Source organism: Actinia tenebrosa, unplaced genomic scaffold (assembly GCF_029948245.1).
Source record: "Actinia tenebrosa isolate PJP-AT-01 unplaced genomic scaffold, QUT_ActTen_1.0 PGA_scaffold12__29_contigs__length_12842862, whole genome shotgun sequence".
In the NCBI taxonomy this organism is placed as follows: domain Eukaryota; kingdom Metazoa; phylum Cnidaria; class Anthozoa; order Actiniaria; family Actiniidae; genus Actinia; species Actinia tenebrosa.
The window spans coordinates 10,933,796-10,954,192 of record NW_028292572.1 but is presented as its reverse complement, the minus strand read 5'-3'; the positions used below and the strand labels follow the sequence as shown (position 1 = coordinate 10,954,192).

The following is a 20,397-nucleotide window of genomic DNA, read 5'->3' as shown; positions in this document are numbered from 1 at the left end:
TTTTTTTTCCTTCCAGAATCTCCTAATCAGAATGCAACACGAGTGACGTGAACTTGTAAGATTCGTATAAATAAATAAATAAATAAATAAATAAATAAATAAATAAATAAATAAATAAATAATAATAATAATAATAAAATCTTTATTTTCCATATTATGAATATTTACATATATATATATTTTTTCTAGTTTAGTTCTATTTTATATTATCTCTCATGAAAAAAAAAATGCTTTACATTCAAGGAAATGACTAGAGGCTAAAGGAACCGTAAGGTTTTCAAAGTTAGACCCTAGGCAATTTAAGTAATAATTTTTATCAGTAGTTTCGGACAGTAACACAAAGAGAATAGCAGCAGAAAGCGGAGGTGACAAATGTGCCACAGCAAAGCGACAAGACATAACAATAACGAGAAATAAAGAAGACGAATATTGAAAGTGAAATAATTTAGTTTTTTTTTGGTATCGGGGTAAGATGGGGCGAAACCACTGTTAACATATTATTTTCAGACCCAAAGCTCCTCGACTTCGTTCCTCCGACGAGTTGGAAGAAAGCCGAGGAGCTCTGGGTACAAGAATTTATTTAACAGATCTTGCCACCAGAGGTAGCCCAAGCTAGGTTTCTGTGGTATCATATTATAAGAAAATATATATGGTGATCCTTAAAAAAACCTTGATAAAATCGTCAAAATGTGAAACAAAGTAGAGAAATCTTAGCTGAAGTTTCGGAATAGTAGTATCTCTTTTGCCCTGTCTGGTTAGATTTTGGATTAATGAAGGCAGTTTTAACGTCCCCCCCCCCCCAGGTCCCCCCCCCCCCCCAGGTTCATGCATTTATCATAACATTTTATGAATTTTTAATTATATAGCTGCTTAATTAATCCCATATCAACAAGACCTGTCCAATTAAGGTGGAAGCAACTATAGGGGGTTTGGGAACATGCACCCCCCCCCCCCCCCGAATAAGTTTGAGATCAAGACCCTCGGAAATGAGATTTACAGAGTTTGGAGAGGGGCATCTGTGACATTTTACCATGGCAACTACCTGGCTTGCCTCATAGTGGCTACGACCCTGCAAGGAATCAGCTTTCGTCAAAATAAAAAGGGTTGAATCTTCAAAAAGTTCTAATTATTCTTACTGATGACCCTTTCCCATATGAAGCCGCAGCCCTCGATCCTCCCCGATAAAAAACGAACTTATTTTTAGACTCGTTTGCCGAGACAACCCAGTAAAATGAATGATTTATTACGATACTTTTGAGAAGGGTTAATCTAGGCGCTCTTTAGTGAAACTGGTTTCACGGTTCTCTGGACAAATGATAATCCAATTCAAAGTTTTTTTCAAGAACCATCGATGGCTGAAGAGATGTCAATTTATCCCGGGCCAAGCCTCACAAGCACTCGACATCAATTGTTATATCAATATTGATAAAGACCTTGCGAGCTCTTCAATTGTATATACAAGCATCAAAGATGCACGTAATCGAAGTCAGTCTAGTATTGGTTGCACGCTTGTGTCGTATATGCGGTCATTAGTACCAGTTAGTACATGGGATTTCTTTGGAAATAAGAACTGAAGACTCAAAGAAGGCAGTCCAATGCGAAGCTGATTGGGTCCGCTGATTGTAAGTACACTCTTTCATAGCTAAAGTAATTATCCCATTTTAATGGCTTAAAAGTACTTAAAAGTACTTGAGTAAATGAATATGTATGCTGTAATCAAAGAGGCTTACAAACCATATGTTTCGCATCGCTTCGTCGCTGTAACTTTTCTTGTTTTATCTATTTTCGAGCTCGTTTACTGGAAAAAAATTCAGTTCTTACACGAGGGTTGGTTGTGAAAATTTACGAAACTCGTCACTAAGATTCAAAATCTCTAGGATTCTTAGTGTGCTTAGTAAGCTAAGCTATGATGGCGCTCCATCTGAGTTTTCGATCAGTTAAGATCAATTACTACGGTACACGAATCAATTACCAATGTCCATTAGCTATGTTACATTTAACTAAACAAACCTAGGCCCTTTGAGTCTTCTGCGCATATCATGTGTAGTATTTATGGTGGGCTACGTGCGTTTTTAGGCGATGATGGGTGTATCATAAAACACTGGTACGCGAGACTAAGGCCCCGTCCATACGTATCCGGAAATTTTTGTATCCGCAAATTTTTTTTACGGATACGAAAATGTTCGCGTCCACACGCAGCGTATTAGAATCGAATTCACTGTCCACACGTATTCGGAAATTTCATGATCCGCCCTGATGTACGCTTGTGCCTAGTCCCTTTTACGGATAGTTTTTCTTAATGAGCATGCGCAAAATCGTGTTTACATCATCGTATTCGAAAATTTGCGGATGCGACCTTCCACACGTATCCGTATTCGGAGCGTATTCGAAAATTTCCACTCTGGAGACCGTTTTCGAAAATTTCCGGATACGGATACAAAAATCCGGACGCGTGTGGACGCAACCCGTATCCGCAAAAAGAAATTTGCGGATACAAAAATTTCCGGATACGTGTGGACGGGACCTTAGAAAGAAGGACGAGCTGAGATGAAATGGTTTTTAAAGTCGTTGTGACACAGTGAATCTTTGAGAGTAAACTTTTCACAATCAGTTGCAGTTTGAAGTTTATTTTATGATATTTTGAGTCAGGAAATTAATCCCATAGCAGTCTCGTACCCAGATCTCTGAGACCGAGGAGTTCTGGGTACGAGACTGATCCAACTAATTTGTTCCCAAGCATGCGCAGTAGATTACGTCTTCCTGTCGTCCAGTCCCCCTTTTTCTTAACATTGCTCGCCGGTTGACCAAGAAGTAGGAGCCTCGAGTTTGGTTTATTGACAACATGGCGCGGAACTGGGAATTTGCAAAACTTTGCGTTGGGAAATGGGATTAGGAGTCCCCACCCCCATTCCCTTAGGCCTGAAGCTCAGGTTAAGGGCCCCCCTTTTCAGGAACCTACTAATATCTAGCCTTGTGCAACTTTTTGAGCGAGAAAGACGTTTCACGAGGAGAACTAGTCCACTCCTGTCAATAAAACTTGTATGTACACCCGGAGAAATTAAAGATGTTCTCAGATGAGTGCGATGACGAGTGATGTCGATGATGATGGTGTTGATGGCGATGATAATGATATTGATAATGCATTAGCAAAATAGTGATAATGACGAAAAACACATTGATGACGGCTGATTATGCGATAATCCGTTCTATAAGTATAAGTATATGAGTCAGTAGGAAAATCAACAATAACGACTGATGTTGATGTTGGTAATGATGATGATGATGATGATGATGATGATGATGATGATGATGATGATCAATCAGTGATGGCGATAACAATCACAGTAAGTACGTACTGAGTAAACACTTAGGCAACTATCATTGCTGGTTTTAGAGTGTTGATGATGTCATTATTACTGGCTGTCATTGATACTGTAGCATTAAAGTCACAGGAATAACAAATGTTGAGAAATGACTGACTTAGATCGTTGAATAAAAATGTTTTGGATCCTTGTGAAAATTATCTTCGATGCGATTGCAACATGGAAATACAAAAAAAAATGCCACAAATTCCATCGAGAAAAAGTGTATTTAGTTTTAAATTTGATTTTCATATTAAGAAAATTAAGATAATCAGTTGAGAGGGATCCACTAAGTGATCACTGAAATAAGAGAATGTAAAAAAAAAAACAAAAACAAAAACAAACAAACAAAAAGAAGCTTTAAGACTAAAAAGTGAAACCCAAAATGAAAGAAAGCAACGACAAAAATGCAAAACAAATGGATGAAAAATCAACAGAGTCGATCGTGAACTGAGTGGTGAACGATAAGAAAGGTGAGACGTAAAGGGAAATAGATTGTCCAGGTTTCATCTCTAGTTGCTGTTATAAATTATGAGTTAATCTACGGATCGTTGAATCTCACACTCACTGCTCAGCCATTAATCTGACAGAAGTATTGAATACACAAATGTATAAAGTGATCTGAGTGGATTACAGGAATATCAACCTAAGTGCACTCAACACTCTTTTCTGTTCTTTTAGCTTGATCTAATGGCCCACATGAAGGAATGAATAAACGTGGAAATAAGTAAGTACAGGAAGGAAGGAAGGAAGGAAGCAAGGAAGGAAAGAAGGAAGGAAGCAAGGAAGCAAGGAAGCAAGGAAGCAAGGAAGCAAGGAAGGAATGCAGACCACACAAAATAACAGTTCTACCCAGCTTCATAACATTCACAGCTGCATATACAGAAATAAAAAAAATAAGCTTTCAAATTTTATCGAAATCCTGAAACAATCTCTGGGCTGATCCAAGTCAGGGCACAAATAACTCAAGATCGAATCAAGATCGAATTGGAATTTAACATATTAGGTTTTGCGAAGGGAGGAAAACCGGAGAATAAAGGATAACCCTTTAATGTGTTTTGGTGTATGTATTTTTGTTTATTCAGAGGCATGCCGCTACTGGAACAGCCATCTTTGAGTTAGCAATGTCATTCAATCAGATCAAAAGATACGAGAAATCAAGTCAGTTAAGAGTTAAGAAAGACGTGTTGCTATGGCAACCAGTAAATTTGACAAAAGATAACGATATGTATCTTGGGCTAAAATTATTTTTTTGATCAAAATCAAATCAAGGGCTTTAGGGATTTAGTTCAGTTGTTTCTCGTAATGCAGGCTCGATCCTCAAGGCATTTTAATTTTTCTGTGATAGCCTCAATTGTCAGAATCCTAGCTAGTGTGTTTGCTTAGCACTTTACTTCGAGGACGCTGAGTGGTGAATGTCTAGGGTGTTATTTAAAACAGCCTAAGCTGTTTATCTTGAAGAATAATTTACGAATCTTCAATCCAGGCTAAAGTAATATTGACATAAAAGCACAAAGGTTTGTATTCTTGAGCAGTGACTAAAGCCGAATCCACTCTCACAGCAACAGGAAGAGTCGAGAAGATTGCAGATTATAAGCTGAACTCTTCCACGAGAAAACGACGGAGTATGAGAAGAAGAAGAGTAGGAACAAGTCATCAACAGCAACTCAGAGAGATACGAGCTGTTGTCCTGGGTCAGGACGGAGTTGGAAAGTCAGGTACGCAGTTAAAGACAAAATACCAAAAAATTCGCAAAGACTTTTGAAATACTTCCTCGAGTTTCGTAACGTCTGTGAGAAGAAGTAGACACTAATGAGATTAATTATAATGTTTAATTAGTCGTATTGTAGTTTTGGAGTTTAAAACTTATAATATAAATTAAAGAGGAAGTAGTTGAATAAGTTGACACGCAATTGTTAAAGACAATCAACTAAAAGTAATGTCATAGAGAAAGTGTTCAACCTCACAAAAGAAGGTGATTCTAGACTGCACTCTAGTGTCATTGATGTGTAAATGTTTGAGAAAAGGAGTCGTTGGGTCTTCGTTTTGTCAGGCGCTCGTTTTAAAAGAGTGAGTCAATCTATTTTTATGAATTAAAGCTCGAAACTAAAGTACACTGGAGAATGAAATTTTGAATATAGAATGGATTATTCAAAAACAAATTATAACCAAAAATGGAATGCTATTTTTAGCACTCTTTCCTGGCTGTTAGTTATATTGTATGGTGTGCCAGTCGCCACGTTACTGAACTCATTTGTGTTTTTTCTCCAAACAAATTTCTTTCATTTCTATAGTCAAGTTGTTGACGTTACGACTAAGGACAGAGAAAATCAAACACGTTTACACAATATAAACAGAAAATATCCGGGAAAAATCAGTTTAAAAATAACAAAAAAAACGAAGAATTTTCTATTGATTGACATGGAATATTAAATCTTTTTGTGACCGAGAAAATCTTGGAAAGCCGCTTTGCCTAGCAAGGCAGATGTCAGGCAGTATGTTGAACAGAATAGTTCGAAAGTTAAGATAAATGGATCATAAATGAAGTGACACGAGGAAACATTTCAAAACAATGGCGAACAAATTACAATGATAAAGCCTTTTAAGCTCAAAAATCCTTTAGTTTGAAGTATTTTGCTTTTGGTTATTGCTTGCTGTTAAGTGGATTATTTTTGCTCACATCTGAGGCTTGATAGTTAATCTCGTGTGAACACTAGGTTTTAAGACAACTGGTGGTCAAAGTTGGGGGGAAAAACCTAGATTTTTAACCCACTCACTAAAAACATTTAGAGCATAAATGTGATAAGTATTTTTACTTTTAGATTTTTTCTGTTTACTTTCTCTCTGTTTTTTGAAGTCATATGTCATTGTCTTGTTGGAGACAAGAGACTGAATGAAAGTGCTGAATTACGATGGAGTTTTATAGGCACGTACGCAATTTTGGAGATTCACTGACTGCGCAAGCGCTAAACCGGGCCGCGCTGTGTCTATGTTTTTGCACTGCGCAAACTCGTTAGATCCAGTACTTTATTTTTAACTGTGCAAACTCGATAGATCCAATACTTTATCTTTTACTGCGCAAACTCGATAGATCCAGTACTTTATCTTTAACTGCGCAAACTCGATAGATCCAGTACTTATATTAACTGCGCAAACTCGATATGCAATACTTTATCTTTTACTGCGCAAACTCGAAAGGTCCAGTACTTTATCTTTTACCGCGCAAACTCGATAGATCCAGTGCTCTATTTTTAACTGCGCAAACTCGAAAGATCCAGTATTTTATCTTTAACTGCGATAACTCGATAGCAAACGTATTTTATATTTTATGGATCCGGAGACTGTATGGTTTACTGCGCAAACAGAGGTCTATTGTTTTTAATTTTTTCACTGCATAATCCCGATGAACTGTCAAAGTATCAAACGCGCGCGCAATAACAATAACAAGAAGTCAAAATGTTTCAAGATGTTGATTATCCTATAGGAGCACTCTATGGATGCAGGAACCAATTTGCTACCGTTCAATCCTGCTAGGCTTCTAAACTGACTATTGCTGAACTCGAATAATGCTATACCCTTTTGCCTTTAGCCTTGACTGTACGATTCCTTACGAGGCGCTTCATTGGTGAATACGATAGCTGTTTAGGTAAGCCAATGTCTTCACTTAGTGACTATCAGTCGAACCTCGTTGATACCGGCCAGCAAGGGGATACGAAAAAGTGGGGTGTCCGTGTTAAACAGGTTTAGTAATTTTGTACGAAAATGTTTCTCGGCGAGATAAAAACAGATGTCCATTATTGCGAGGTTCGACTGTTTTGTCGTCTTGCTTTGGTTTTACTAGTTGGTGACAAAAGTTTGTTATTTTATTGATGGGCGCGGTGTTTAGTTTTCTTATCAATTTTCCTCGTGTTTTTTTCGTATTTTAGAAGCAACTCACCGTCACTATTTGACTGTAGATGGACAGTTTATTTCTTTGGATATTACAGATACTGCTGGAAACGTAAATATAAGAAATATGCTAATTTAATAGGCATGCATTGGCATAGGCATTCATCCATCCATGCATCCATCCATGCATCCCTCCATGCATCCATCCATTCTTCTATCCATCTATCCATCCATTCTTCTATCCATCTATCCATCCATCCATCCATCCATCCATCCATCCATCCATCCATCCATCCATCCATCCATCCATCCATCCATCTATTCATCCATCCTCCCATCCCTCCCTTCCTCCCTCCCTACATAATTTAATCCTTTTAATTTCATACTTGATCTCACAGAATTCCAAAGAGAAAATAGAATCAGCATTGTTAAACGCCAATCTCATATTCCTCTTATACTCGACGACAAGCAGAGAATCCTTCCAAGAAGCTTCTTGGATCTCAAAAAGCATCCAAGAAAGCAAGAACTTACAGCCCAACACAGCAATAATCATTGTAGCGACAAAAAGCGACCTCAAACATTCTCGGAAAGTCCACGAGTACGAAGGTTTATTCCTCGCTCAGGAACTAGAGTCAAACTTCTTTCAAATTTCAATATCTGAAGGCTACAAAGAGACACAAGAGGTGCTTATTGAAGGGATCAGAATGTGCATGAATAAAGAACTTGAAAGAGGTCGAAGCTCTACGTTATCGAGAGTAAAAGAGGGATTAAAAGGAACTGCTAAATCTTTACGAAAGAAATCATCCACTGACAATTTTTTCGATTCCAGAGGAAATGGATTTTCGTCGTCTACAAATGTTTAATTTAACGTGGAACATGGTTTTGAATGTTGTCTAATGCATGTTGGACAGGATATGACAAACACAGAGCTTAATGCCGGCATGGCGCGAACCCGATTCCTCTAAACGACGCCGGGCCAAAAATAAGGATTTTGAAAACGTTTGTTACCTGTGCAAAGCGCAATTTAAGAAAAAAACATTTTGTGCTACAGGATTTTTTTTTTTTTGTGAATGGGACAGTTGGTGCCGTACCGAGCTATAGAGGGCACTTTCACGCCAACCAATCAAAGTCCTTAAACAGAAGACATACTTCAACTGCTTTAATTTTTCCACTTATTCAAAATACATTCTACACATAGCCAAGCATTAACAGATCACGTGATCATGTTTCGCCACCATATTGGACCATAATCAAGTAGATATTGAATACATTAAAGGAAGCCATTGATAATCTACAGCTAAAAATAATTGATCATGCAAGAGAATTAGAGGTATCTGAGGAATTTGGGCCATTTCGATGTTCACCAAATATGGCGGTGAATGGTCACGTGACCCTTCGTGCATAATGAAGTATCTTTACTTCCATAAAATGCGTCGAATTCACTCATAACTTTGCGATGTCATACATCAACGCTCAAAAGGTGTTTGAAATATTTTATAGTGTTGTTATTAAACATTGTCATCTTGTGAGGAAAAAAAGGATTTAGAGGGGAGGGTGGGGGTTAACCGGTACCAACCTCCTATGGAAGTGAAACCCTTGATTTTGTCCTCGAATATCTCCAAGTTGACTAAGTCAAATCGAAGGTAAGCAGGCTCAGTATTTGGAATATATTGACAAGGGTGGAAAACTTGGTGAAATGATGTTCCAAAAAAAAAACATTTATATATATATATATATATGGGCTTCCTGTGTTTTCTCGTCTGGAAATGCATTGTGGATACTATGTCGGCTCGTTTGACAAGCAAAAATATTGTTATTTTTGTTCGCGTGAAAAATGCACCCGTTACTATTACTTTATCGAGCTTTTCTAGCAGAGGGAAAGGCTATCGAGCAAAGAAGGAAGGCATGCCAATGGTACGTACAATAATATAACAAATATCTTAGTTTTGCACTGAGAGTAAGTTCCAGCTTTGGAAAAAATTTTTTTTTCGTAGAACACGGCTTAGAGGTGCCGACAAGTTCGTGCCTTATCCTTATTATTAAACTCATTTATAGTTTTAGTTTACTTTCATTGAGTTTTAGCAAGGAATATTTGTGAATAAACTCAGGCTACGCTGTAGTTTTGGCGGGAAATAATAAGGCACGAATTTTTCTACTTTTATCATCACATGGCTACAAGTTTTGCTTGATTGATAATAAAATGAAGTACCTGTATTTTGTGTTGCTCAAGGTGGGTTACTGGAAGAGCTTCTGATGGTAGAGTACAGCACTATTTGTTGAAGATCAAAAGCAGCTAACAGAACAAACAAACCAACGCAGACGGACAGACAGACAGACAGACAGAATACACAGGCAGCCCAACAAGGATTGTATCGGCTAAATCATGGATGATCATCATGGCTTTCTGAACCAAAAAGAAAAATGTAAGCGTGTCGGAGCTTCTTGTACACATGAGGCTGATTTCGAAATACCAGTAATCGTGAAAGATCTTTGACAGAAATAGGGTCCAGTGTGTGTTTTGCAAACAAAGCAATCATGCATCATATAAAGGCAGCATGCTTGCATATGAGAAATTGCACATCTATAAGGTGTTGGTATCTACAGGAATTGCTGTGCAGAGTTCCAACCGAGACCACTCTTACAGAAGTTACCAATCACAATGTACAGGGCTTAAAATAATGGCCGATCTGTTGCTGTTCATGATCACAGGCCAAATTAGTTTTAGCTTAGTCATGTCTCATTTCTGGCTAGATGTTACTGGTCAAAAGTCCCTGTCCTGGCTGGACATTATCCAATGTCTGGCTGTTATTTTAAGCCCTGAAGTAGAAACAAAATGAAGCATTTTGTCTTGAGCCAAATAGACAAGACGAGGAAGCCAAGATCTAAACATGTTTTGACAAGAAACCTATGTTATGTTATCAACAACTTATCAAAATTAAACGATTGTGATTGGTTGAGTTCAATGTGATACCAGGGGCGAATCCAGGGGTGGTGAAGGGAGTGGCTAGTCACCTTTCTTTTGCTCAAGTTTCTCAGTAGTCTAGTAAGCCACCCCACTTTTCCTTTCATCCCTGGTAAATCCTATGTAATAGTCATAGCCCCTTCTAAAATATTCTGGATCTGCCATTGGATTGCCTGATTTTCCTCTCTCCCTATTGGCTCCAGTTTTTGCACTATTTTCTAACTGGTTCAGTGCCAATCATAATCTAAAACTAGACTTGGTTAAAGTGCATGTCGGCACAAAGATATAATGAAAGATACAATGTGAAACTAACCCATGACAGTCAGAAAACCATAAAATCTATCAATATGCTAACGTTCGAATGAAGTTGTACAGTCTATTATTTTTGTAATAATAGCTCTTTTTTTATAAAGAAATGCAACAATATGCTTTTTTTTTTTGGTTTTATTTCAAATGTTTTTTTGGTGGACCTAGTATAATCTAAGATTATTGCAAACAATATAACCGTGAAAATTTAGTAATACTAAAAAGCACAATTTCATGCAAATTCCATTGTTTTCTATTGTTTAATTAGCACTATTTTGTACTATTTAGTTATTAGTGTTTCACAGATTAATTGTTTGCACTCTATTACAAACAAATTGCATTTATTTTTGTTATATAAATAATAATATAATTGTTTATTTAAGGCCTAGGGCAAACGTTGAACTTTCCATGCACCGAACTTAATTTCATCAAAGGATGCCGCCTCATTATCACCTGATATCCATTGTTTTTAATGAGTTCGGTGCATGGAAAGTTTGACGTCTCTCTAGGCCTAAGCCAGGGCTTTTATTTTATGCCAAGGCTCTCATTGATAGCAGACCTTTTATTAGTTCTGAAGGGACTACCCTGGCTTTATTTATTTTAAAATAAAGGTTTCATTCATTCATTCAAGCAGATATTTGCCTATAATGTATAGAATATTGTGATTTTACCTTAATAATAAAAAGTGATGTTTTATTTTCTACAAATGTACAAACGTAATATTTACTACTATAGTATGTACTCTGTGACTTTAAGCTAACGATATTTTTTCCAATTTGTATACAAATTAGTTTTTATGTATTTTTATTTGGAACTACTCCAGGAGTGTATTCTGGTGGAATGTCTTCTATAGGGCCTCTAACACTTGCTTCCTGTAACAGCTGTGAATTCACAGTAAAACCATCTCTACTGTTGTTGTTTTGTTGTTCTGTGAAGTCTCCGTACGGAGGTGGTGCTCCTTCATGATCTTCTGGCGGACCCAATTGGGACATTTGAATCACTTCTTCGTATGTTGGCAGTTTAAATTGAGTAATCCCAGGCTGATTAGTAGTTTGTGCAGGTCGTACATTCATCATAGCATACCAGTAATTGCTCATTCGAGAATAAGGTCCAGCGTAATGTCTTTTATAATATACACATGTACATCCAAGTAATATGATGATAACCCAGAGGAGCCAAAACCCTGCAAAAAATAGACAAGTCATTAGAAGATACTTTAGGCTAAGTATATAATATAACAGCTACAGCTGTGAATTTCATTGCTAAAAGCCAATTTTACCATTCGTTTGGGAGAGCATGACCCAGCGCTAATAAGAACAGCTGCTGAATGGCTAGATAAGATGACCAGCCAGGTAGGTATGAATGGGTGACGTATGCTGCTAATGCATTGTCTTTCACCAGTGTGAGTCCACTGGGCCGAGTCGCCAGTTCGAGCCTTCGGTCACCACATGTGAATTGAGTTTGTTTGATGTGTTGTTCTCTCCTATGCTATGAGGGTTTTCACCAGGTTCTCCTGTTTCAACTTTTGAGTTGAGCATTGTGTGCATAGGATATTGAATGTAGTGGTAGTGTGTGTGAGTGAAAAGTGTCCCCAGTCAGTGCAAAAGCACTAGAAAGACTAGACACTTAGATAAAGAGATTTATTTTACAGTAAAAACCCTGCGTATATATAAGAACCTAAAATTAAGAACCTGTTAGGCTAAAATTTCATTTTTAAGCACCCTTCACATAAGAACCATTTTAGGCTAAAATCCTAAAACAGGTTCTTATTTTTTAAAAATCCAATCATCTGTCATTGAACATTTTAAAGAGAAACCTTGACATTTTATCATGTTTTGTTGTTTTGTATACAGTACAGTACAAGATTTATTGAGGATTACAGTGAAGGTTACAGTAGGTTATTATAACAGAATCAGATTGAAATAGTATACTTTAGTACATTTGATTACCTAAGCCTCCAAGAATACTGTAATAATTGGACATTAAAGACCAGACTACAGTATTCAAAAATACTACTTTATTTCTTGAACAAAAGTTAAGAACCTAATTAAGAACCTAGTTAGCCCAATTTAACACTAAATACCGTTTATATAAGAACCTGTTTAGGCTAACTTGAAAAAACTGAGGTTAATTAATTCTTATATGCAGGTTTTTACTGTATTTGAACATGAGAAAGATTGAGAGAACTGGCCGGATAGGCATTGCCCCAACGAGTGCCAGTTTTAGACAGACATTGTCTGGCTATCAATTTAAGCTCTTCTGAATATGTGAACAGTCTTTTACAGAATGATTAGAGTTGTAATTTTGCCAGAAAACATAGTGACAATGGGGTAAGTGATAACACATCACACACGATCACACATGATACTTGGTTCCCTCAGTTGGTTTACTTGCTGAATTGGTTTACTTCTTCTGCGATATTTCTGTAATATTTCCGAAAGAAAACACTAAACATCTATAAAATATTTCATAACTGTATTGGATCGAATGTGTATGTATGTGGATCGAAAGTGTATATAGGTGGATCGGTAGTGTATATAGGTGGTTCGAAAAGACCTGGGTCGAAAAGACTTTTTGGATTGAAAAGACCGGTATTCCGAGGAACCTCTATGATAGTGACTCCTGAGTGAAGGAGAAGGATATGCATGCAATTCATGATGATTAACAATTATATTGACTTACACCACATCTCATAATATTGGTAATATGTACAACATTTCATGTCCCCACAGCAGTGTCCTGTAAAAATAGCAAAAATAAATGAGTTTTTTCTTCAGATGTTACACAATAAATTATATTTACATATCTTCTTTAGACATGAAAATGAGTTGGCTAAACTTAACAGGGCAAAAATGAAAAAGGTACACTTGCATGATGTACTTGAGGTGTTATAAAGTGACTTTCAAAAAATTGCCAAAAGGAAAAAAAAAAAAAATTTTGGGGGGGGGGGGGGGGGGGTTAGAAGGGATTATTATTTTTTTTTGGAAACTCAAACTTTTGAAAACAGTATCCATATACAGGGATATTCCAGCATTATTCTTAACAGGGGCTTGTATGATGGACATGAAAGTGAAAGTAATGCCTAATTCTAGTTAGCCATCATTCTCTTGTTGTCAATCAGCAGTGCCGCAGCATTCCCTTGCCAACATGACCGTAGGACAGCTGGAATTTGTAATTCATATTACAACCTTTATAGCATTAAAATAATAATAATAATAAAATTATTATTACAGAGGTATATTATATTCTACTATCTGTTTCCTGTTGACAAAATTTTTCTGTTGTGTTCAGTCATTGAAACGGTCAATAAATATTAAAATAGACAGTATTAAAGTATACAGATGATTTTTTGCCTTTGTGATTAAATATGCCTAATTATACATATATGTATCACTGATACAATTTTAATTGTAAAATACATCCATAGTGCATCTCAGAAATTGGTAAAAATATGGTTGCAATTTTATCTCCCTATACTACGTAAGAATCGTTTCTTATTTTCTGCTAAATTTCGTAACGAAACATTTAATGTATTCATGAATTAACTAAAGCACATCGGAATATTAAATCGTAATGTATTCAAATATGGTAGGGCTATAATAAATCAAAACATATGGATCTAAAATCATTTTATCTCCCACTAATAGGTCGTGAGCTTTACCCAGTATTTTAACACTATACCGAAGCTCACAAGCACACAAAAGTTTGTCCAACTAGTTATCCCGTAGTCGTCCTGCAAAAAACGTCCCTATTAAATATATTTTACAGAGTCCTTAGTTAAGACTCTTTGAATAATAATAGACTTGATGTAAATGCCCACCTTCTTCGCAGTAAAATTCCTTATCTCCAAGTTTTCCACAGAATTCACCCTGTTAGAGAAATTGGGAATAAAAGCAGACTCTTGTAAAATATACTAGTGACCTTTCTCAAATAATACATGCAACAGTATCAAAAATAAGAAATTTAATTTCCTGTAAGAAGTGTTGATAAAGCATTTATTGAATGCACAATGCGTGTAAGCTTGAAGTTTCGGTTTTAAGTATAGAATATACCTGCAAGATTTTGCAAATCGACAGGTAAACAATCAAGAAAAAGAACGATAAACTAAGCGTATTCATTTTTGCAATCGAGAGCCAGATGTGTCATGGATATCGTTGAAGACTAACGAATATTTTCCTTGAGAATTTGTGAATATTGGCGCTTTCTTTGGAGATACACTTTAAAAAAATAAGCCCCATCGTTAGCTACTAACCTTCACTGCTACTAACATAGACCAAAAAAAGATGACATAACGTTCCATCTTGGCAATGCAAAAACAAGAAGGTAGCTTTTGAGGACAAGAATTTTTTCCTTGCAATAGTGTCTCTAGGTTTCTCTCTGTCTTTTGTTTAGGAGGAACTGTCAAATAAGGGAGAAAGCGTTGTGTGACGACACTGAAAGTGTCTGTTTTGAAGACGAATGTAAGTCGGGAATTAACATATTTGCGAATTTTGCAATTTGCTTTAACAGTACTAATAAAAAAAAGTTCGCAATTTTCTTGATACCGTATTAAAATAATTTAAAATTATATCATATACTAGTAAAAAAAAGTTCGCAATTTTATCAACTTTCATAATTTGCGAATTTTTGAACCGTATCATATTATATGCTAGTAAAAAAAAGTTCGCAATTTTATCAACTTTCATAATTTGCGAATTCTGATACCGTATCATATTATATACTAGTAAAAAAAAGTTCGCAATTTTATCAACTTTCATAATTTGCGAATTCTGATACCGTATCATATTATATACTAGTAAAAAAAAGTTCGCAATTTTATCAACTTTCATAATTTGCGAATTCTGATGCCGTATCATATCATTTCCCTGCTTTTTGGTGGCGTCTATCCTTGTGCTGCACTATGAGATGTATGAGTGTCAAATCTTCAAACAAAGGAAATGTATATCAGTTTGTCATGTCTTAGTTTTAACACCTATATGCAAATTATGATTTTCTGCGGAAATTACTCATTGGTCGCCCGGTGGGGGGGTGGGGGTGGGGGGTGTACTCCCCTATAACTTGCTATACGGGTATGTACCGCCCCATAGGGTATGGTATGGCAAGCCGAATGTAGCAATATTCAATTCAGCTCGTTTATTCAACGTTCAACCATATTTATTCAACGTTCAACCATATTTATTCAACGTTCAACCCCTTATTCAACGTTCAACCCCTTATTCAACGTTCAACCCCTTATTCAACGTTCAACCCCTTATTCAACGTTCAACCCCTTATTCAACGTTCAACCCCTTATTCAACGTTCAACCCCTTATTCAACGTTCAACCATATTTATTCAACGTTCAACCCCTTATTCAACGTTCAACCATATTTATTCAACGTTCAACCCCTTATTCATTCAACGTTCAACCCCTTATTTAACGTTCAACCATATTTATTCAACGTTCAACCACCCCTCCCCAATCCCCTCCCCAAGGTTTACTCGTTCCCGGTTTCCTCTCGGCCCGACTACAACAGCCTCGGGCAGAGGGGAGCCTAGGAACAAGGTTGAAGGCGACCTGGCCTAAAACAGAGCCCAGTTACACCGCGTACGTTGTCAGATTTGATCGGTTACGCACGTGTTTGGATTTGGGCATAGTTATAATAGAGATTGGGGCAGTAATGGACAATAACAATAAAAAATACTTGGATGATCTGGCAAAATGCCTAACCGAGGCAGGAAAGATCTTAAATCAGATGAATGGTTCTTCGAATCCATCAACTTCTACTGGTCTCTCTAGCAGAATGGAATCTGCTATTTCTTCGGTCGGGAGAACAGTCAATAGAGCTCAATCTATGGTCCAGAACTCTACAAACAGAGGGCTTTATTCCCGTTTAAATGGACGAGAACGTCTGCGAGCCATTTCAGGTATTGTTTATACTTTTCTTTGGAGATCCCATTGTTCAAAACCTATCGTAGTTTTCGTGACTCAGGCTTACACGTGGTAAAAGCTGCCATTTTGTAGCGCTGCGCGAACGTAATAAAAATAAAATATACTGCAGTATGTCCTGCTCTCGGACCCTCCATATGATTCAAGCGTCGTTTTATAGTACTATGACTATGGATTTCACCGAAGTGTGGTATGCACACTGAGACGTTTGCTACTGTGCTAATAAACATAAACGTTGTAGTCTGCATTCCTTTCTACAGTCGGTATCCTTTTGATTAGGGATAGACCATTATATTTAGGGGGAGGGGGGGGGGGGGGGTATGAGCAAAAAGATTTTTTTTAAATTATTATATTACATGGTTGGAAAAAAATATTGTTGTTGAGGGCTTATCATATTTTTTTTGCCAAAAAGTTTGATGTTAAGGCGAATCATTGATTTTGTAAAAAGGATGCTGTAACAAAGCCAGTTTAATTTTGATTAGCTTATTAGATGCAGAAGTTTTAACTATTGCTTATGCTTATTAGGTACTTCTGCCTCATCTGCACAAAAAAAGGCTAAACCAATGGAAAAGACTTTCGAGTTTGTTCTTGTAAATTCCAGGGGGCAGCTCAATGAGAGTGATTCATTGCTCTTAGAAGATGATGCCATCATACTGAGAGGCATTGTTACTCTGAACTCTAACATGAATGAACAAAACATTCGAGCATGCTTGGCTGAGGCAGTTGTTATAAAGTTTCCAACTGTGGCTCCACAGGATTTGGAATTTTTAAAAGCAATTAGAAGAAAATTGTCAAAGCCTGTAAATGCTGGTGAATTCTCCTTCAAAGAAGTAAAACTCCTTGCAGGCCAGGGAAGCATTTATATAACCCTGAAGGATGGATTTGAATGCTTGCTTGATGATTATATTCAAGGAAGAAATCGTGAACCCAATGTAGAAGGTGAAGAAAGGCAGGAAACACCAGCACCAGTCACTCAAGATGGCAGGGAAAATAACCATGGCCAAAATGTAGAGGATTATGAAAGCCTTGTTCCTTCTCAAAAGCCACAAGAGGAAGATGACGGCGACCTACTTAAGTCTGCATGGGGTGGGAACTATGATGTTGAATCAGCAGTGAAAGAATGCTTGAAAGCATGTGAGGCAGACAAGGCTACTGTAAAGGACAACTCCTCAATTCATTCTTTCTTTTATTAATTAGCTTATTTACATTCATAATATCATATTTTTATGGTTTAATCCTAGTTACGATACCTAGTTACGTTATTGTTTTTCTTTGTTTATTCCCGCTTTTGTTAGCGTTGTAAAATGATCCTTTAGCGTCACCACGCGGATATAAAAGGCCATAAGCGTCCCTATTAGCCAGTTTTTTCCAAATAGTTACTCGTAAATATTGATTGTGTATCCAAACTCCTTTCGAATACGTTCCTTTGGTAAATCCTTGGTTTTTAGAGGCAAGCGGGATCGATATGTAAGTACTCCTTTATTTCTTATTTAGATATTTTGTTCGGAAAACTCAAAACGCCCACGCTATCAAAATGAGTTTTATACTGCTTTATGCCATGATTATACTTATTATATTATCTTTCTTGCGAGTAATATTCATTTATTATGTTGTTGTTAAATGTATTCATAAAATGCCAGTTTTCTCATTCAAATCATGTTGGTAATTAGTTTTTAATGTGAGCTGTTACAATGTTGTATTGCAGTTTACGTATTGGTATCAATAAATTTGCGTTTACTCAGTGATCGTCCTGGTAGCGTGAATATTTGGTATCGCTCGCAGTAAAGTTCGCCCGCAAAAGCATCTTAGTCAGTGGTCGCGACGCCTGGGACGTGGGATTTTCGTCGATACGAATCTCGCCTGCACGCCCTCCTCGGTTGCCCCAAGGCTAAAACGCTTACAGCTACTAACCCAGTTGAGGTATTAAGATGTGCACAAAAATATATTGTGAAGGGACGACCACTTGATACTACTGAAACTGAGTCAAATTTGGAAGGAGAGGTGAACTTTATTGATGTGAACAGACAAAACTTGTTAAAAACTGCATTTGATGAAATTGAAGAGATTGAAAACCTTCAGCTCACTTTGCAAGTAACCTTTTATGGTGAAGTTGCACATGATAATGGGGGGCCAAGAAAGGAATTCTTCCGTTTATGCCTCAGAGAGATTAAAGAAAAATATTTTGACAATGGATTGAGGAATCTGCTTTCTGATGACTATATAAAGGTTGGCATCATCATGGCTCTTAGCATGCTTCAAAATGGGCCAGTACCAAAATTTATGGATGAATCAATGTTACAAGAGTTGTTTCAAGAACCCAAGCCCAGCATATGCATTCTTAAGCTACGTATGGGGTTTGCAAAGATTGGCTTGTACCAAATTGCAAAGGCTGTCCCACAGTTAGTACACTTGATGCGACCCTCTCAATCGTATAATCTTACAAGAAGAAAGTTGATTTCCTTACTTGCACCTTCCTTCTCAGATGAAGGGTCAAATGCAAAGAGGTATGAAATGGCTGTCTATGAGTTATTCTTAAAGTATGTCCGAGAGGCTACCAGTGGTCGTAGGGCAGCCATCACCATTGGACATATCTTACAATTCGCAACTGGTGCTGAAGAAGAGCCAGTTCTGGGCTTTGCAATTCCACCTAGCATCTGCTTCGCCACTGCAACTAGTAAGAACAAGTGGGCTTTTGTGCCTACTTCAAACACTTGCACCCAGACATTGTATTTACCCACTGGGTCACATGATTGTCCTCTTCCTTCTGAAGAAGAGCTCTTTGATGTATATGACAGTGCCTTTGTTAATGTTTATTTCGGTCTGGCATGAGTATAAGAAACTCCTGCCTCAATGTTACATAAATCATGAACAACCTAAAGAGATTCATTCACAATTGAAAAAAACTAGGACAAGAATACAATGATGAAATTTATTTTCTTCTGATATTTTAATATGATTGCCAAAAGCAAAGCACAGAAATGTAAACTTGAATGTTTGATTTTTTGTGTTCTAAATTTTCCGAAGAGATATATTGGTGTTGCTTTAAACAATTTCCACATATAAGCTAAAACCAAAAAGTTGTTACTGTTTATTTTTCTAAAAATGTTGAAGATATTTATGAAAGAAAATTAACTATGATATACATAGCTCTAAAAGATGCACTGTTATATTGAAACTATTATTGCTATTGAAAAATCTATTTGTTATTTCCTTTTAATTTTTGAAGAAATTACTGGTATGTCAATTCTTAGGTTGCTAATAGCTGGGATTTCATTTCTTAGAGCCTCCTGGGAAGAGGGATTTCATGTAATGGGACTGGGATATTTGAACCAAAGAACAATAGGAAAATGAAATTGAGGATTGAGTAAAACTGGCCGAGATTGTTGGATTTGAACTGGGATTGGAATAAACAGTTTTTGGTTGGGATATGGGATTAATAATAATTAGCACCCCCTTTTTGTTAAGGATTTCAGCTTTACATTTTTAGGAAAATTATGTGAAACTAGGGTGGGTGTAAGGGTGATTTCTAAAACACATCAAAATTTGTTATTCAAGGCAGAGTAACAATTCCAGGATCAATTTAAAGCCATGGCTTTTCTACAACCAATTCATATGTGCATTTCAAAACAACTTAATATGCAGTTGAAAACTATTACAATTATTTCTAGTATTAAACCTGCAGCTTATTAAGACCAAAATTTACAACCTGTATTCAGTCTTGGCACTTCCTGAGTATTTAGTTTTCATGACAGGTTCAGAACCCAAAAAATTAATGATCAAATTATATTATTTAGAAATTGATTTTTGTTGATGGTGGAGGGGGAACTGAACTCGGGGGGATGAAAGTATTAATACACAGAAGAGAAATTAGAAGAAAAAAAACTTCCTTACAGCAGACCCTGGATTACTGAGATGTTAATTATGAAATTTTTTATTTTTTATGCATAAATT

The 20,397-nt window shown here is 36.7% G+C and overlaps 4 protein-coding genes across 6 annotated transcripts; 3 read left to right on the top strand and 1 right to left on the bottom strand.

Moving 5' to 3' along the window:
* Positions 1–1,501: 1,501 nt before the first annotated feature.
* Positions 1,502–8,298, top strand: LOC116304574 (ras-related and estrogen-regulated growth inhibitor). Of its 3 annotated transcripts, XM_031714334.2 has the most exons (6): positions 1,505–1,622; positions 4,044–4,089; positions 4,925–5,080; positions 6,952–7,008; positions 7,289–7,362; positions 7,649–8,298. In XM_031714334.2, the coding sequence occupies exons 3-6, from the start codon at positions 4,990–4,992 to the stop codon at positions 8,111–8,113; spliced, it is 687 nt and encodes a 228-aa protein (XP_031570194.1). In that variant the 5' UTR covers positions 1,505–1,622; positions 4,044–4,089; positions 4,925–4,989; the 3' UTR covers positions 8,114–8,298. The 3 variants fall into 3 exon arrangements, with proteins under 3 accessions (XP_031570193.1, XP_031570194.1, XP_031570192.1); XM_031714333.2 differs by lacking the exon at positions 4,044–4,089 and having other exon boundaries at positions 1,502–1,622; XM_031714332.2 differs by lacking the exons at positions 1,505–1,622; positions 4,044–4,089 and having other exon boundaries at positions 4,107–5,080.
* Positions 8,299–11,194: 2,896 nt separating this feature from the next.
* Positions 11,195–14,991, bottom strand: LOC116304585 (uncharacterized). The gene is made up of 4 exons (XM_031714347.2): positions 14,771–14,991; positions 14,339–14,387; positions 13,201–13,257; positions 11,195–11,701 (listed from the first exon to the last, which is right to left on the bottom strand). The coding sequence occupies exons 1-4, from the start codon at positions 14,816–14,818 to the stop codon at positions 11,313–11,315; spliced, it is 543 nt and encodes a 180-aa protein (XP_031570207.1). The 5' UTR covers positions 14,819–14,991; the 3' UTR covers positions 11,195–11,312.
* Positions 14,992–15,960: 969 nt separating this feature from the next.
* LOC148912248 (uncharacterized) lies at positions 15,961–18,191 on the top strand. Its single transcript, XM_089028173.1, has 2 exons — positions 15,961–16,424; positions 16,972–18,191. Exons 1-2 carry the CDS (start codon positions 16,178–16,180, stop codon positions 17,637–17,639), a joined length of 915 nt encoding a protein of 304 aa, XP_088884299.1. The 5' UTR covers positions 15,961–16,177; the 3' UTR covers positions 17,640–18,191.
* LOC148912247 (uncharacterized) lies at positions 18,103–19,816 on the top strand. Its single transcript, XM_089028001.1, has 2 exons — positions 18,103–18,108; positions 18,256–19,816. The coding sequence occupies exons 1-2, from the start codon at positions 18,103–18,105 to the stop codon at positions 19,273–19,275; spliced, it is 1,026 nt and encodes a 341-aa protein (XP_088884127.1). The 3' UTR covers positions 19,276–19,816.
* The last annotated feature ends 581 nt before the right edge of the window (positions 19,817–20,397 follow it).

What these genes read in the sequence shown, in the direction of transcription:
- LOC116304574 (XM_031714333.2), top strand. Translation starts at nt 4,990, where the DNA reads ATGAGAAGAAGAAGAGTAGGAACAAGTCATCAACAGCAACTCAGAGAG. An exon ending in TGAATACGATAGCTGTTTAG is followed by an intron (nt 7,009 to 7,288) that starts GTAAGCCAATGT and finishes TTCGTATTTTAG; the next exon opens with AAGCAACTCACCGTCACTAT. An exon ending in TTACAGATACTGCTGGAAAC is followed by an intron (nt 7,363 to 7,648) that starts GTAAATATAAGA and finishes TTGATCTCACAG; the next exon opens with AATTCCAAAGAGAAAATAGA.
- LOC116304585 (XM_031714347.2), bottom strand. Translation starts at nt 14,818, where the DNA reads ATGGAACGTTATGTCATCTTTTTTTGGTCTATGTTAGTAGCAGTGAAG. An exon ending in CTATGTTAGTAGCAGTGAAG is followed by an intron (nt 14,388 to 14,770) that starts GTTAGTAGCTAA and finishes TTTCTCTAACAG; the next exon opens with GGTGAATTCTGTGGAAAACT. An exon ending in GGAATTTTACTGCGAAGAAG is followed by an intron (nt 13,258 to 14,338) that starts GTGGGCATTTAC and finishes CTATTTTTACAG; the next exon opens with GACACTGCTGTGGGGACATG.
- LOC148912248 (XM_089028173.1), top strand. Translation starts at nt 16,178, where the DNA reads ATGGACAATAACAATAAAAAATACTTGGATGATCTGGCAAAATGCCTA. An exon ending in ACGTCTGCGAGCCATTTCAG is followed by an intron (nt 16,425 to 16,971) that starts GTATTGTTTATA and finishes TATGCTTATTAG; the next exon opens with GTACTTCTGCCTCATCTGCA.